This window comes from Abrus precatorius, unplaced genomic scaffold (assembly GCF_003935025.1).
Source record: "Abrus precatorius isolate BTA unplaced genomic scaffold, Abrus_2018 Scaffold7, whole genome shotgun sequence".
Classification (NCBI taxonomy): Eukaryota; Viridiplantae; Streptophyta; class Magnoliopsida; order Fabales; family Fabaceae; genus Abrus; species Abrus precatorius.
Genome location: NW_020874417.1, coordinates 25,256,870 through 25,274,311, shown reverse-complemented (window position 1 = coordinate 25,274,311; position 17,442 = coordinate 25,256,870). Strand labels below are relative to the sequence as shown.

The window sequence follows — 17,442 nt, the reverse complement described above, 5'->3', positions numbered from 1 at the left end:
ACCTGATAAGGAGATTGATTAGAAAGTAATGGTGATGGCATTCTGTTTATTGAATGTACAGCATGGGTGGATGCATAGTTCCAAAATTGTTTTGGTAAACCTGATTGAAAAATGAGCGATCTAGTGATAGCCAATATGTGTTAATGTTTCCTTTCAACTAGACCATTTTGCTGTGGTGTTTCCACACAGGATTTTTAATGGACATACCCTTGAGAGAATATAAGTTTACAAGATTAAACTCAACTCCATTATCTGTCCTGATTATTCTAATCTTTTTATTGAATTGTGTTTCAACTAAAGATACAAATTCAGCCACAAGGTTTCTTGTTTCAGACTTATGTTTCATAGGGTATATCCAAGTGAATCTAGATTTATGTTCAAATATAGTTAAGAAGTATCTATGTTCATGCATGGAGGGAGTGGCAATGGGACCCCAGATATCTAAAGAAACAAATTCAAAAATTTCAGAATACACAGTTTCACTTTCATTAAAGGATGTCTTCTTTTGTTTTGACATGTGACATATTTCCCATGGTTCAACAGACTTATTACAATCAATAAAGAAAAAATGTTTCTGCATCATACACATTCTTTCATGAGAGAGATGCCCTAGCCTAAGATGCCAAATATTATTTTTATAAGCATGAAAATATTTACATGATGATATTCAGCATGTTGTAAAAGGGAAACATTCATTGCATATAAGCCTGGTTTCAAATCAGCTGCACCAATCATCTTCAATGTATTGTAATCCTGAATTTGACAAACAACAGCAGAGAAGATTAACTTGCAAGAAAGGGATTTGGTTAATTTTGATACTGAAATTAGATTCAATGTGAAGCTAGGGATATATAGGACGTCTGTCAAGTAAAAGGATTATGAGAAAAAAGTAGTTCCACTGATACTAGCTTGGACATGGCTACCATTTGGCAGTTTTATGTGAATTGGCTTGATAGGTTTATGATAATGAAAAAAATTTAATGAATTGCACACATGGTCTGTGGCACCTGTCTATGACCTAGGAACCTTTATTGAAGGAATTGTACAGGATGTAAACCATACCTGAGGGTTTTTTATTATCTGAAACACTTCTGAATTGATTAATTCCATGATTGCCATGACTATTTGATTCCTGAAGTAAACTACACTCTCCAATCTCCTCTTGAGAAGTGATGCTTTTCTTTTCATCTAATTCCTCATCTTCTACAATTATTCACAACATATTCCTTCTTCATATTGGGTGGATATCCATGTTTTTTGTAACATGTATCCACTGTGTAACCACTCCTCCCACAGTATGAGCACTGCTTGTAGGTTCTACCTTCCTTGCCTCTTCTTGCAGGATACCTCTACTCCCAAAGACTCTTCTTCCAGCATTGTTGAAGGATGCAAGAGCTTGTGATTCCTCCAACACAAATCCAAACTGTCTTTATTGCTGGATCAATAGAGAGAAAACTCTATTTATGGATGGTAGAGGGTCCATGAGCATTATTTGAGATCTAAATCCTGAGTATTGGTCATTGAGACCTTTCAAGAACCTTATAACATAATCTCCTTCATGATATTTCTAGATTGTGGGAATTAAATTGCATGAGCACTTGACCTGACAACTGCATTTCGGAATAGGTCGAAAATTCTCAAGTTCTTGCCATAGACTTTTCAGCTGAGTAAAATATGCAGTAATTGTTGAAATTCCTTGTTTCAATGAATAAATTTCTTCCTGTAACTCCGAAATTCTGAAAACATCTCCTTGGTAGTTCCTTTCTTTTTAGGTCATTCCAAACTTCTAAAGCAAGCTCCATCCATAGAATACTCTGCACAATTGAAGGTTCCAAAGATTGTGTGAGCCATGACAAAACCATAGTATTGCAATGATCCCAAGCTAAAAACATTGAATCACCAATTTCCGGCTAAGTCAATTCTTCATTCACAAACTGAAGTTTGTTCTTGGAGTTCAAAGCCATCATCATAGCATGCGACCAAGGATGATAATATGAGCCATTCAATTTGACTGCTACAATTGAGAATCCGGGGTTCTTGTTCGGTGAATCCGGGGTTCTTGTTCGGATGCAAATAATAGGGGTTTACAAGATCAATGGTTGACGCAGCCATCAACAACAAATATCAAAAGAGAATATATATATATATATATATATATATAGAGAGAGAGAGAGAGAGAAATTGAATGATACCAAACATACAAAACACAGAGATGTGCAGCAGAGCCCCCCTAAAAAGGGTCTCCGATACCATGTTAAAAGACATGGTCAAGAATAGGGAACATGAACTGCAAAATTTTCCATGCACCGAGCAATCAGCCAACAATATATAAAGAAGATTTCTCGTTCAATCTTGTGTCTTCATGAAAAGACTAGTGTCTTTTATAGATGAGAAAGATACAGAAAAACTAAAAACTACGAGCTGAAAAACTAATTACTTAAAAAGGAGGGTAAAAACAGATTAACTAGCAAATACCAGCTAACTAACTAACTGACAAACTAATTAATCTCTCATCAAGGATTTTCTTATAAACTCCAATGATGCAGCAGGAGGCCTGGGAAGTTCCCCTTGAAGAACTTTTGATCTTTTTCCAAGTAATGCCTGCTGCCTTGCCTCTTCTTCTGCCTTTTCTCTAGCTATTCTATCAGACATATCCTCTTCAATCTTCTGCTCTGGCTCTTCAGCATCTTCTGGAACTGGTTGCATCGCTATCTGGTACTCATTTTTAGGCTGTGGAAGCCTTCCTAAGCCAGAGTGCAAACTTCTTCTTACATCAGCTTGTCTCTGTAGCTCAAGTTTAGTGCTTTCATGCATATTCATTTCCTCATTAATATGTAGCTCATCCCTAAGAGGAGTTCCCTTCGGTGTCATGCTAAAAGTTAAACCATCTCTTGCTGGTGTCATACCAATTTTAGGAGTGAGACCTTCGCCACCAGGAGTTGCAGAAGGAGTCAGCATCTGATTTGGAGTCTGAATCTCCTTTTTCTTAGGAGTGACCCCAGAAAAATCCGAAGGATACAGCTCTGGGTTCTCTCCTCCTAACAACGGTGTCTGAGACTCTCTCAACCTGGCCAGATTTTCAGCTTCCATCATAACAGCATCTCCTTTACCAGCTGGTGTTCTCTTAGGGGTACGTAAAGGAGTCATTCCTTGGCCAGGTGTTTGAGCATAATTAGCCGAAGAGCACGTGTTGCACCACCACCTTCCACAGGTTCCTCATTCCCTGCAAGGTCACTGGCATAATCCAACTTTGCAATTTCCTCCAATTCCTGATCAGAAATCTAGGGGAGCGGAAGCATCAGTTTTGATCTCTTTCTTACCATTTCTGGGTCATTCAACTTGTTGGCATGCAGTATAGCAGATGGAGCATCTTGCCTTTGTGCAATTTTATTTTTGGCAATGTCCTGCTTTCTTAGCTGTGTCTCAACATCAACCCTCTTTTTTCCTTCAAGTTCTTCAATAGTAGTGGGGAACTTTGGCTGTTCCACTGGTCTATCTTCATCAGTAACATCAAAAAACCCTGGAGGTGGCCTTTTTTCAAATGGAATTTCACCATTGTAGTCAATTCCCCTCCTTTTCCTCTTCCGCTGCCTGATATCGATTCCAGCAGCTTTCAATTCTCTCTTTTTTTGTAAAGAAGCAAGCCTCCTGGCTTCCTCAAGCTGTTTCTCCCTGGCTTTCCTTTTCGCTTTCTTCCCCTTTGTGTTGGCCAACCAGGCTCGAGCTTCAGAAAGCATCTCCTTTTCATCTTCATCCATATCAACAGGATCCGGACGTGCAGGTTTCGACTCAGGGTTTGGATCAATCTCCCCAGGACGCAATTTCCGAGGATCATCACCGGGTTCATAGTTCTCATCCTTCACACAGGCAGTATCAAGGAGCTTCTCATACCGCTCAAGACACTGCGACGGGGTACGACCAACAATTGGAGCAATTGTTCTCCACTGCGTAGGCATAAGCTTAGCAAGATGAAGTAGTTTCTCATCCTCTTCTCTCGTCCACTCAGTCTACACACAAAAAACACCAAACTAAAAGATCACCCTTGTGAGCAACAAAACATGGATAGCAAGATAATGAATTACCACATAATAACACAGTAAAAACTAGAAAGTGGAAGCTAATTGCTCTAGATAGAAAAATACATACACAGATTTTTTTTATTAATAGCATAATAATCTTAATAGGGTATAGATTTCATTACATAAATGAAAGCTAAAGAGAACAGAACCAGTAAGTTAAGTACCAGTGCCACTACTCTAATATTACTTACTACCCATAGCATAATTTAGAAACAGAACTCCACACTTGAACTCTGAAAAACACATCAACTTAAGAAATAATGCGTAACAAAGAAGAGGGAAATGAAATAATAATCGGGAAGAAAGAAGAGAAGAGAAAACCTTTTTGATGGAAGGATCAAGCCACTCGTACCAGCGAGCTTTGCATTGTTTGGCGGATTTACGAACGAGAAGCGAAGAGATTCGAGCCCACTGATTCTTCCCATACTTCATAACAGCAGCTTTCAGGATTTCATCTTCGGTGTTTTTCCAAACACCGCCCTTTATCATAATCCTTATCTTCGCTCGCTTCAACCACACAACCAAACGGTTAACTGGTTTCGGAAACGCTAGTTCTGTTCAGTCTTGCAAGCTTGTTCACTCTTCTTCTTTTTCATTACCCTGTCACTCCAGTGGCAATTGCAAACATCCACTCACGCTCCCCGATCGCTAGACCCGTTCTTCTGCTGTTAGTTTTGTCGTGTAATCTTGGGCCTCTTGTACAGCCCTTATAGGCTAAAACCCTAACTGGACCTAAAACTGAACGCCAGGTGGCATGAGAAGAGCCCAATCAGTTGATCCCCTAAAAAAGGGCTCTCCTTTTTGCACTCGATTCTGTTATGCTTGTACTCTCATACTATTTGTTTTTGTAATTTTTATTTTTAAATTAATGAATAAATGATTTCTTATTTTATATATATCACTACTTTTTGTAATCTAGTCCTCGTACATTAAAAAAAATTATGTATTAGTCTCTTTATTAAAATTTATTTTTAATTTTATTTTCATTATTATGACATATTATAAATTTTTTTTACATTATAAAGTTATTCAACATAATAAGTTTACATTTTTTTTTAGTTTCTATATAAGATTTTTTTTTAATTTAGTTTTTACAGATAAAAAAAATTATATATCAATTTCTATATAAAAATTTATTTTTAATTTTATTTTTATCATTATAATGACATTTTCATACAAGTTTAAAGTAATATTTTTTTCATAATCTTTAGAGAAATATTTTTTTTATATTTTTTCACATTTAACTTTATATGTTAGTACATCTTCAAATGAAGATCAATTCTAACATTTCATAATTCTTATTTCTTCTTCTATCATTCTTATTCTAATATCTCAAATCTTGATTGTGTCTCCAAAATTTCTTCTTCTATATTCTTAGAATATTTGTAAAAGGATTAAAATCTATCTTTTTCTTGCTATTAGAATCTCTCTTTTAATAATCAATATCATCATCATTTTTATTTATTTCTACAACCACAAATTTCCTATCTTAAAAAAAAAATAAAAATAGCAAGACAACTCACCATCCAAGTCAGACTCAACTTCAAGCCGAAAAGACAAGTTATGGCAAAGGATTGGAAAAAAGACAATGAACAACTATTACAAAGAATTTATGAAACTACATTTTAAACTGAAAATGGCTTAACTTATGGTAAGGGATAAAAAAATCATTGAGAACAATTAATCCAATATGTATATGAAAGATTGAACTGAGTTTGGTCCCTCATCGTTAAACCTGCAGGTGTTTGTGCACTAAATCACCTTTCGGTCCATACAAATAACCGCGAACTTATCATATCAAATTCAATTTTACTGTATGAAATACAACACAGTCAGATTAAAATAGTAAGGTACATGATTATTTACTTACATAAACCAGTGGATAATTTATCGCACCAAATAATACAGTTTTACTACACAGCAACCAAACTCGATTAAAATCTATAACATTGATAAAATCCTGTCATTCTTTAACGTGGAAGAGCACATTACCAAAATCTACAAAGTGGAAGGCAAAAAGGACAAAATTTGAGGAAAACAACGAACAAGTACAGTTTATTGCAGAATTTGATTAGTGATAATCACAAAATCTTAGCATCAACTCAAGCCATCTTTAGTTAAGATACGTTCCAAAAAACGAGGACTCATTCTCCATGAAACATTCAGTTAAACGCTCACTGATATCTGAATCGAGAAACTAGGCAGCCTAATGTCCGTCATACTTTAATATCAGAACGGGCTACACAGTCTACAGTCTATTTGCCTCCTCCCCTCTGCCATCAGCAACTTGCATCTTATCCTTCTCATCAAAAGCGGTGGTTTCTTGCATGCTGTTACCTTGTGAATTTACAGCTTCCACAACTACATCTTGATCCTTGTTTCTCTCATAACTACCTGTTTCCACAGCAGCACCCATTTCTAGCATGGTCTCTCCATTGTTGGCATCAGTACCGGCACCTTCCACTTCCACTTTTTTATTGACATCTTCTGCAATGGGTGTAGCATCTGGCAACTTAACATCAAAGCCGTGTGTCATTTGCATTTTATCAGAATCCACAACCATGTCATTTTTGGGGCTACAAGTAGCCTGATCCTGCACAATATCTACTTCCTGGTCAGCAGTTCCATCATGAGATGGATCAACTTCAAGAGCATGTCCATGCTCCACCGTGTGAGGCACAACTTTACAAATCTCTGTACCCTGTATATTATCCATTTCACTGGCTGCAGTCTCAGTTGACTCACAAACATGATTGTTTGCTTCAATTTTTTCTTGCTTTGGTGCTTGTAATCTGTATTGGTCCATGATATTTTGTATCTTTTCCAGCTCTTCTATTAGACTCCCATACCCAATTTGCAAAGTTTTCTCAAGTTCCTTTTGCTTCTGTATTTCAGCCCATAGATTATTTATCCTGTGAGATGCTGCTACTTGCTCCTGCTTTTGCAAAGCTTCAAAGCATTCTAATTCTGTTGCAGCTATGTCCATCTGCTTGAAAGTAGCCTCAATTTGAGGCCAGAGGCTCTTTTTTACTCTCATCTGAAAAATGCAAAAGCCAAAATATGATATTCAAGATTGAGTACGGGTAAACACTCAGGCAACATAAAGATAATTTCTAGAATTACAAGGAAATATCTATTTGTCCAACAGCAAAACCAAACCAAAGGAATTCTGCTTACTTTGTGCTTTTCCCACTTCCCACCACTTTTGACATGGGAGTGCCACTGCTTTGCACCAATGGGTTGATTTCCAGCTATTTTTCAGTCACAACACTTTTCATTTTGATATATTTCTTCAGAGAAATAGCATTGTTTAATTGCCAAACCAACATTACAGAGGGCATTCAAGTATCAATGATCCTCAAGTCTCAATAAAATTAATACAAGCGAGATCATAAGCAGGAATACAAAACCAACATCCAATAGATTATACACCTAAAAGTAGCAACACTAGCAATAATAACCTAGGGTGACACTGCAAGAAACAGAAATGTAGCATTTTCCATACAGCATATCTATACATACCTCATAACCTTGTGTGAGAACCATCACCTTCTTCTCAAGCCGTACTGAGTCTACTGACTTATACTTGCCATCATCCAATTTGTTTCTCACATTCTCAAATTCATTCTGCAAAGCTGCTAGCTTTTCCATGTTCCCAGCAACACTTGAGAGACCATAGGCATTACGGGTAGGAAAGTACATAAGATCATTAAGGCAAGTTCTGTGAGCTTCAATAAACTCATCAAGGGGTTCACTTTCATGTCCCATTGCTACACAGAGAAACTGGGCCTCTTCCTTTATCAACTTGTCAGCCTACCATAAACAATATACAAATAAATAGAATGCAATAATAAGTATCATCAACCTTGCTATCTCCAATGATACCATAGTCAAGTCTAAGGAGAAGATAACTAGCAGATCATTAGACAGATACATTTGCATTAACACAATGGCAAATGAATATCAATACAGAAAAAGTATTATACTATAAATTTTTATATTGTTTTGCAGAAAAAAAATCCAAGGGCAGAAATTGGACAATTACATCTGATATCAAGTCAGAGGAAAGCATGCCCAATCCAGCTTAATTAATTGAAGGATTATAACAACAAATTCTGATCCAATTCACAAGTTCTTTTCACACCTCCATGATATTGAAGAGTTGTTTCATAAGGGAGAAAGCATATCATAAAGTCATAAACAACAAGAGCAAATTATATCAACCTTCAGAACCAAAAAGGCTAAATTTACACAAATTTGTAATCCTGTACAAGACTGCTGTAAAATGGCTAGTTTCAAATATTCACTGAGATTTCATGATATTTAATTTTCGAAAACTATGCCTTCTTTTAAACTGTTACCTCCTTAGTATTGACAAAAAGAATCTTGGTAAAAGAACTTATCAAGAAAGGACAAGAATATAATCAAAGTATAAGTAAATTTCCCAAAAAGAAAAATTATGACTAGTGCATAGATCAAAATTTCAATTTAAAAAGTGAAAGAATATTGGAGTATTGACAGATCCAAATTACTCCCATTTCATTAATATGTAGAATGATTCTTCTGGTGTTTATTTTGAGATGGCAGCAGGAGGAATAAAATTAAAAAAAAAAAGAAGAAATTTCTGAGTAAAATAAATGGATAAGGTAGTTTATAATCTCCAGGTCTGCACAAAAGGGGAGGGGGTTCTCCAAAATGGAAATCAAGTTACTTCTGTATATTGAAGGGTGTGAGTTGACCAGGCTACTGTTAACTATCGAGTGAAGAAAATGCAGAAGGGGAAATAAAGAAAGAGACTAAGTGTGCAGATGCATTAGTGAATACGTACATCTTTTATTTCATCCTCCTGAAAATCTTCTATCACAGGGACAGCAGGCTTGTTTACTGTGCGCTTGGCTCCTTTCTTTTTCTCCTTATGCACTTTCTCACCAAGTGGATACTTCGCATTGTCATGCTCCAGTAAAGTTAGAAGCTCCCTTCTAATCATCTCATCAGCTTGCTCAATAGAGGTTGGTGGAACAAAGGAACTCTTGTCCCCGTCAGCTCTCATCAAGGAATTTCTTATAAGCTCCAATGACGCAGCAGGAGGCCTGGGAAGTTCCCTTTGAAGAACTTTTGATCTCTTTCTAAGTAATGCCTGCTGCCTTGCCTCTTCTTCTGCCTTTTCTCTAGCTATTCTATCAGACATATCCTCTTCAATCTTCTGCTCTGGCTCTTCAGCATCTTCTGGAACTGGCTGCATCATGATCTGGTACTCATTTTTAGGCTGTGGAAGCCTTCCTAAACCAGAGCGCAAACTTCTTCTTACATCAGCTTGTCTCTGTAGCTCAAGTTTAGTGCTTTCATGCATATTCATTTCCTCATTAATATGTAGCTCATCCCTAAGAGGAGTTCCCTTCGGCGTCATGCTAAAAGTTAAACCATCTCTTGCTGGTGTCATACCAATTTTAGGAGTGAGACCTTCGCCACCAGGAGTTGCAGAAGGAGTCAGCATCGGATTTGGAGTCTGAATCTCCTTTTTCTTAGGAGTGACCCCAGAAAAATCCGAAGGATACAGCTCTGGGTTCTCTCCTCCTAACAACGGTGTCTGAGACTCTCTCAACCTGGCCAGATTTTCAGCTTCCATCATAACAGCATCTCCTTTACCAGCTGGTGTTCTCTTAGGGGTACGTAAAGGAGTCATTCCTTGGCCAGGTGTTTGAGCATAATTAGCCAGAAGAGCACGTGTTGCACCACCACCTTCCACAGGTTCCTCATTCCCTGCAAGGTCACTGGCATAATCCAACTTTGCAATTTCCTCCAATTCCTGATCAGAAATCTGGGGGGGCGGAAGCATCAGTTTTGATCTCTTTCTTACCGTTTCTGGGTCATTCAACTTGTTGGCATGCAGTATAGCAGATGGAGCATCTTGCCTTTGTGCAATTTTATTTTTGGCAATGTCCTGCTTTCTTAGCTGTGTCTCAACATCAACCCTCCTTTTTCCCTCAAGTTCTTCAATAGTAGTGGGGAACTTTGGCTGTTCCACTGGTCTATCTTCATCAGTAACATCAAAAAACCCTGGAGGTGGCCTTTTTTCAAATGGAATTTCACCATTGTAGTCAATTCCCCTCCTTTTCCTCTTCCGCTGCCTGATATCGATTCCAGCAGCTTTCAATTCTCTCTTTTTTTGTAAAGAAGCAAGCCTCCTGGCTTCCTCAAGCTGTTTCTCCCTGGCTTTCCTTTTCGCTTTCTTCCCCTTTGTGTTGGCCAACCGGGCTCGAGCTTCAGAAAGCATCTCCTTTTCATCTTCATCCATATCAACAGGATCCGGACGTGCAGGTTTCGACTCAGGGTTTGGATCAATCTCCCCAGGACGCAATTTCCGAGGATCATCACCGGGGTCATAGTTCTCATCCTTCACACAGGCAGTATCAAGGAGCTTCTCATACCGCTCAAGACACTGCGACGGGGTACGACCAACAATTGGAGCAATTGTTCTCCACTGCGTAGGCATAAGCTTAGCAAGATGAAGTAGTTTCTCATCCTCTTCTCTCGTCCACTCAGTCTACACACAAAAAACACCAAACTAAAAGATCACCCTTGTGAGCAACAAAACATGGATAGCAAGATAATGAATTACCACATAATAACACAGTAAAAACTAGAAAGTGGAAGCTAATTGCTCTAGATAGAAAAATACATACACAGATTTTTTTTATTAATAGCATAATAATCTTAATAGGGTATAGGTTTCATTACATAAATGAAAGCTAAAGAGAACAGAACCAGTAAGTTAAGTACCAGTGCCACTACTCTAATATTACTTACTACCCATAGCATAATTTAGAAACAGAACTCCACACTTGTACTCTGAAAAACACATCAACTTAAGAAATAATGCGTAACAAAGAAGAGGGAAATGAAATAATAATCGGGAAGAAAGAAGAGAAGAGAAAACCTTTTTGATAGAAGGATCAAGCCACTCGTACCAGCGAGCTTTGCATTGTTTGGCGGATTTACGAACGAGAAGCGAAGAGATTCGAGCCCACTGATTCTTCCCATACTTCATAACAGCAGCTTTCAGGATTTCATCTTCGGTGTTTTTCCAAACACCGCCCTTTATCATAATCCTCATCTTCGCTCGCTTCAACCACACAACCAAACGGTTAACTGGTTTCAGAAACGCTAGTTCTGTTCAGTCTTGCAAGCTTGTTCACTCTTCTTCTTTTTCATTACCCTGTCACTCCTGCGGCAATTGCAAACATCCACTCACGCTCCCCGATCGCTAGACTGTTCTGCTCTGCTTACTTTGTTCTGTGTAATCCTGGGCTTCTTGTACATTGGCTAAACCCAAACTGGTCCTAAAACTGAACGACAGGTGGCATGAGAAGGGCCCAATCGGTCTGATCCACGCAAGGGCTTTCCTTTTTGCACCCGGTTCTTTTATGGTTTACTCTCATACTTTTTTTTTAAAAAAAAAATTTAAAAATATTTATTATAAATTTAAGGGATATATTATTTTTTAGTCTCTATTTAAAATTTTTTCTAATTCATTCAGTTATATATAAAAAATTTGTATATTAATTATTATATTAAAATTTATTTTTAATTTTGTCTACGTTATTACAATAAATTAAAATGATAATAATTTTTTTTTATTCAACTATCCAACATGTTAAGTTTAATTTTTTTTTATGCAAGACTTTTTTTTTTTTTTGTAATTTAGTCATCATAAGTAAAAAATGTGTATTAGTTCTTATATAGAAGTTTATTTTTAATTTTTTTATTACTTTTATAGTGATATTTTCATATTAGTTTCAAGTGATATTTTTTCATAATTTTTATAAAAGTGTTCTAAATTCTTCAAATAAGTCTTATATTCTATTTCATACTTTTTCACTTTCAATTTCATGTCTTGATTCATCTTCAAATGAGAATCAATTCTAGTATTTTCATCTCTAATATCACTTTTTGTATGCTTTATCATTATCTTCATTCATTCTCATTATCCTAATATCTCAAATTTTGACTATGTATCCTTGAGTTATGTCCAAAAGTTATGTCCAAAGTCAATAACTTTCTTCTTCTGTATCAGTAGTATATTTGTAAGAAAATTAGAATCACCCTTTTAATTATTATCATTTTTATTTATTTCTACAAGAATGAATTGACTATCTTTAAAAAATATTAGGATAAGGATTGTCATTATAACAACCCCCTTCTGTAGTAGCCACGAAGCCAGTGGGTTTCTTAACTTTGATCATTGCTCTTTGTGTGGCTCATGGAGTCCTGTTTTATCAAGAACTATTGCACCAACCTATTAGAGTAGATTGAGGCAACTTCTTCTCAATTAGAACCATTAATAATAATTAGAAAACCACCACTAACTTTGTCCTCACTATCCACCACCTTAGCCATGGAGGACTGCCTCACTAGGCATCTCATGCATGTTTAGCAGTAGATGACCAACCATAGGGCACACACAGTTGAATGACTCTTTTATTGATTCACTCTCTATTAATACTGAGGAGAGTTTTCTCCCTTTCCATAGCCCACTCCTGAAGCCTTTACCACACATGTATTATGGCCTAAGGACAATCCTAGAGGAAGAGGAGTAACTTAAGGGTGCAATTTGACGAAGAAGGCTTAGATGATTAACATGATGATGGTAATGGTACAATGAAAGAGGAGTTTTTAGAAGATATCTGAGGAGGAGGACTTTTTGAAATTCAACATGGTTAATAGATAACATGCTAAGTGGTTGTTCATCGGGATGACATAGCTTAGATACTTTGTATAAGCTAAATGGTCATTAATGAAAAATAAAATGAAATCTCATAACTCAAAAAATACATAAAAATTATCTAGGTGAGTAGTGAGTATTATAAACAGTTATTGAGAGTCAACACAAAAGTCAAATTGTTGATTTTGTTCAATTTTTTAAATTGTTGTGCATAGAATACTTGAAAATCATCATTAAGGTAATTATTTTTTTCTTTAAACCACAGGGCCAAAAGGTTAACCTAAGATGTTATTTTTTGTTTACCCCAATTAAGCATAATATGTAATTCTTTTTTGCCCCATCTCCCAAGAAAGTCCTTTCACTTATGTCAATTGTTATACAAGGTTGGTTTGAAAACTTTTGTACCTCACAACCATAAGGATCCTTAGATACTTAAAAGGATCAACCTCTGAAGACATATTCTTCTCAGTAAAATTTGAACTCAAGTAATTTGCATTCTCAGAGACTAGGCATGCTGTATAGAAAGCATAAAATCCATTCTAGGATTCTATGTCTTTTTTAGAAGTTTTCTAATTAGTTAGAAGTCTAAAAAGCAGGCCACTGTGTCCAAATATTCGTTAGAAGCATAATAAAGGGCCTTGACTAGCCTAACCTATGAAATATAGTGGTTGAATTACATTATTGCAGATTTATAAATCAATATTAAACAACCTGCTTCCACTTACTATGACAACAAATTTGCTATATATTAGGCCAAAAATCTTATCTTTCATGAGAGGACCAAACATATAGAAATATATTGCTACATTCTTAGAGAAAAGATTAAGAAATGACCAATTCATTTACTCCTTGTCCCCTCTGGTGACCAATTGATGGATCCCTTTACAAAACCACTTCACTTCACTTCACTTCCTTCAAGGCTTTCATCAACAAGTTGGGACTTAAGGACCTCCACCATCCAACTTAAGGGGAATGTTAATTGTTAGCTATTACGGTGTGTGTTAGTTATTTTGATTTGCTATATAAAGCCTTCGTAAGTAGTTATTTTATGAAATATATATATATATATATATATATATATATATATCATTTTTGAAGATTCAATATGCAAAAAATGCACCTCCAAATTCTCTCAAACATCAAGATTTTGTTTGCTCCAATTACGCTATTGTTAGTGCGCCTAGTTTTTTATTTTTCACTTGATGCTTAATTCATTGCATTGATACTATACTCAATGCATTTGTACGAAGATGAGATGGACAATTTTTGTAATTAAAAGTGTTCGCTTTCTTCAAAATCTAAGTTTTTTTTTTAAGTGAATTTTTGCTTTATCATTGACCACATCGATAAAGAAAAAGAAGAAAGAAAATATGTTAAAAAAGGATTTTTATAAATATTATTTTATATAATGAAATACTAAAAGAATAATAATATGACATTAATAATGAGTTAGATTTAATTTATAAAATACATGTTGTCACAAATGTGTGAAAATCTTAAAAATTAAATTATAATAATTTTTTAAAGATTAATTTAAACAAATGTTGATTTTATAAAAATAAAAATTATAATTAAGTTTTAAAATAATTAAACAAAATAATAATTAGTCTTGAAAACAATTTTATAAGTTGCAATGCCTTTTTATTAGTGAGAATAAAATAAATTTTATTAATATTATTTTTCATTCAAACATGCTTAGTATTATTTTATCACAAACTTACATTTAGGTTTTGTCTGTTTTAAAAGATTAACTTTGATAATTTTACTTATTTAAATAAATATAATAATAATAATATTTTTATTATTTTTTATAATAATGTTTTTATGTTATAAATTAATTGATCTCTTTTTTTTTTTATACCTACTTAAAGTATATTGATGTATTCATAAGTACTTATTTTTTTTAAGATATTTAAAACTAAAAAATTAATTTTTTAAATACATTTTTAAGAGAAGTTAAACTAAAAAGTAAAACTAGATTGAAAATAATTTATATAAAATAAATAAGTTAAAACAAAGTCATAACTTTGATAAATAATATTGAGAACATTATCTTTTGTATAATATTCTTTGTTTTTTACATTACCCTAAAGTGTGGATCTTGTATTATTGCAGCTTAATATTATGTATGAGAGATTTAGAGACTCTTTGATTTTTAAAAATATTTTTATTTCTAAAGTTATCATCTTATTTTATTATATTTTATGTTTTATTTTTTAAAATAATAAAAAATAAAATTTATTCTTAATTTTTTTATACAAATATCTAAAATATAATTTTTTTAAAAAAATTCAATTTTATAATTTAAATAAATACAAAAACTACTTTTTGAAGCTAAACAAAATTTACATTGAGAAATTTACCTTAATATATAAAAAATTGAAACCCCATTTTCAAGTAAGTTCGCGTGGCCTAATGGATAAGGCGCTCGCCTCCGGAGCGGGAGATTGTGGGTTCGAGTCCCACCGTGAACGACGCTGTGCATAAATCTTCCCTGGTTTGAGAAATTTGCTTAAAAAAATTTTTCATCTAAAAGAAAAGAAAATTTCTAATGAGTTGGCAGTAAACACTATCTTTATAAATTAGCTATTTGAATTTGTGGATCTAATATATTTATATAAAAAATAGTCTACCAAAGTGTAATGCAAAGAAAAAAAAAAAAATAATAGAATAAATTTATAAGATTCACAAATTAAGTAAATCCTTGAATGTACTTAGTCTTCTTTGATTTAGTTCACAATCACATAAAATTATTTTTAGTGAATGAATTATGTTTTATCTTTTCTTGATAATTAAATACTAAATATATTTTTTTTATTTTAATTAGTGTAAAATATTAGTTGCTCCTACTCCTAATTGTTAAGGTTGTGAGTAGAAATATTAAAGTAAATGTAACCTTTTGTTCTCAGTTTAATATATTTTAATTGATGTTCTATAGCCATAATGTGTTTTTCTTCAATCTTGAATGGTATCTTTATATTTGCTGGTAATTTTTATGTATGATAGATGTACTTGTTGATACAGGAGGACTAACATGATCCACTTGGTGCTTATAAATTTTGGAGCAAGTTATATGCATGAGATAGCTCCTCCTAACAAAAATGATAGACTTTAGGCTAAAATGAAGAGGTAAGGGGATATGGGGTCTCCCTATCTTAACCTTTGTAGAATTAAGAGAGAGAGAGAGAGAGCATAGAGAGAGAGAGAGAGAGAGAGAGAGAGAGACAAATTAATGTGCTGGAATTGAATACACTACAATGTGTAGAGACTCTTATATTTATAAGGATATATATGTAACCCTATTGGGTCAAGTCCGTTATTATAATACTAACATAAACCCTAATCTTAATAAGTCTATCATAGCTATTCATAACACTCCTCCTCAAGCTGGAGTATAGATATTAATCATGCCTAGCTTGTTACAAATATGATTGCTACGTGTCCCATTTAAAGCCTTTGTAAATATATCTGCTAGTTGGTCACCTGTCTTAACATGAGAGATGGATATAAGCTTCTACTAAACTTTTTCTCAAATAAAGTGATAGTCTATCTCAATATGTTTCATCAATTTATGAAAAACTAGATTTGAGGCAATGTGTATCGATGCCATATTATCACACCAAAGTTGCATAGGCTTAGTGCTACAAAATCTTATCTTTCCTAACATATTTTTCAACCACATTAGCTCATAAGTAGTCTAAGCCATCACCCTATATTCTGATTCCGTAGTTGATCTCGATACAATGTTCTGCTTCTTATTTTTCCACAAAATTAAATTACCTCCCAAGAACACATAATGTCCGATAGTAGATTTTCTGTCGATAGATCCTGCCCAATCAGCATCAGAAAATGCCACTATTTGTGCATGTCCATGATCTTTATACACAATTCCTTTTCCTAGTGCTTTCTTCAAATACTTCACAATGCGGATTAGTGCTTCCCAATGAGTATCCGTTGGAGATGACATAAACTAGCTAACAACACTCACTAGAAAAGCAATATCTGGCCTTGTGACAGTCAAGTAATTTAACTTGCCTACTAGTCTTCTGTATTTTTGTGGATCTACAAAAAGAACTCCATCTGCTGTCAGTTTCACTCTTAGCTCCTTTTAGTTTGGTAATAGTGAATAAGTCTAAGACATATTTTCTCTGTGAAAGGAAGATTCCTTGATTAGAGTATATAACTTTAATACCCAAGAAGTATTTTAGAATTCTCAACTCTTTTGTCTGAAACTTGGTTTGAAAATATTTCCTTAGGTTACTGATTCCTTCTTTGTTGCTACCTGTAATAACAATATCATCAACATAAATAACAAGTACAATGCAATCACGGTTAGTCTGTTTGTAAAACACTGTATTATCACTCTCACTCCTCACTAATCCAAATTCTAGAATCACGTCATTGAATCTCCCAAACCATGCTCTAGGTGATTATTTCAAGTCATATAATGACTTCTTCAAATGACACACTCTTCCATACTCCCCCTGAGCAATAAATTCAGGTGGTTGCTTGATGTACACCTCCTCCTATAAGTCTCCATGTAAGAATGCATTCTTGACATCTAATTGGAATAATGGCCAATGATGCATAGCCACATGAGAGATAAAGATGTGAACAAATGAAAGGTTAACATTTGGAGAA

The 17,442-nt window shown here is 34.5% G+C and overlaps 2 protein-coding genes and 1 non-coding gene across 6 annotated transcripts; 1 reads left to right on the top strand and 2 right to left on the bottom strand.

The window, feature by feature from the left end:
• Positions 1-2,193: 2,193 nt before the first annotated feature.
• On the bottom strand, positions 2,194-4,740 carry LOC113872186 (cell division cycle 5-like protein). Its single transcript, XM_027509524.1, has 2 exons — positions 4,401-4,740; positions 2,194-4,007 (listed from the first exon to the last, which is right to left on the bottom strand). Exons 1-2 carry the CDS (start codon positions 4,566-4,568, stop codon positions 3,282-3,284), a joined length of 894 nt encoding a protein of 297 aa, XP_027365325.1. The 5' UTR covers positions 4,569-4,740; the 3' UTR covers positions 2,194-3,281.
• Positions 4,741-5,681: 941 nt separating this feature from the next.
• Positions 5,682-11,386, bottom strand: LOC113873880 (cell division cycle 5-like protein). Of its 4 annotated transcripts, XR_003505968.1 has the most exons (5): positions 11,017-11,386; positions 8,908-10,623; positions 7,602-7,892; positions 7,257-7,369; positions 5,860-7,116 (listed from the first exon to the last, which is right to left on the bottom strand). XR_003505968.1 is itself a non-coding variant. In XM_027512237.1 (4 exons), the coding sequence occupies exons 1-4, from the start codon at positions 11,191-11,193 to the stop codon at positions 6,328-6,330; spliced, it is 2,973 nt and encodes a 990-aa protein (XP_027368038.1). In that variant the 5' UTR covers positions 11,194-11,364; the 3' UTR covers positions 5,682-6,327. The 4 variants fall into 4 exon arrangements, 3 of the variants coding, with proteins under 3 accessions (XP_027368038.1, XP_027368040.1, XP_027368039.1); XM_027512237.1 differs by lacking the exon at positions 7,257-7,369 and having other exon boundaries at positions 5,682-7,116; positions 11,017-11,364; XM_027512239.1 differs by lacking the exon at positions 7,257-7,369 and having other exon boundaries at positions 5,920-7,116; positions 8,908-10,644; positions 11,017-11,202.
• A 3,816-nt stretch (positions 11,387-15,202) lies between these two features.
• On the top strand, positions 15,203-15,275 carry TRNAR-CCG. Its single transcript has one exon. It is a non-coding gene; the product is annotated as a tRNA-Arg (tRNA).
• The last annotated feature ends 2,167 nt before the right edge of the window (positions 15,276-17,442 follow it).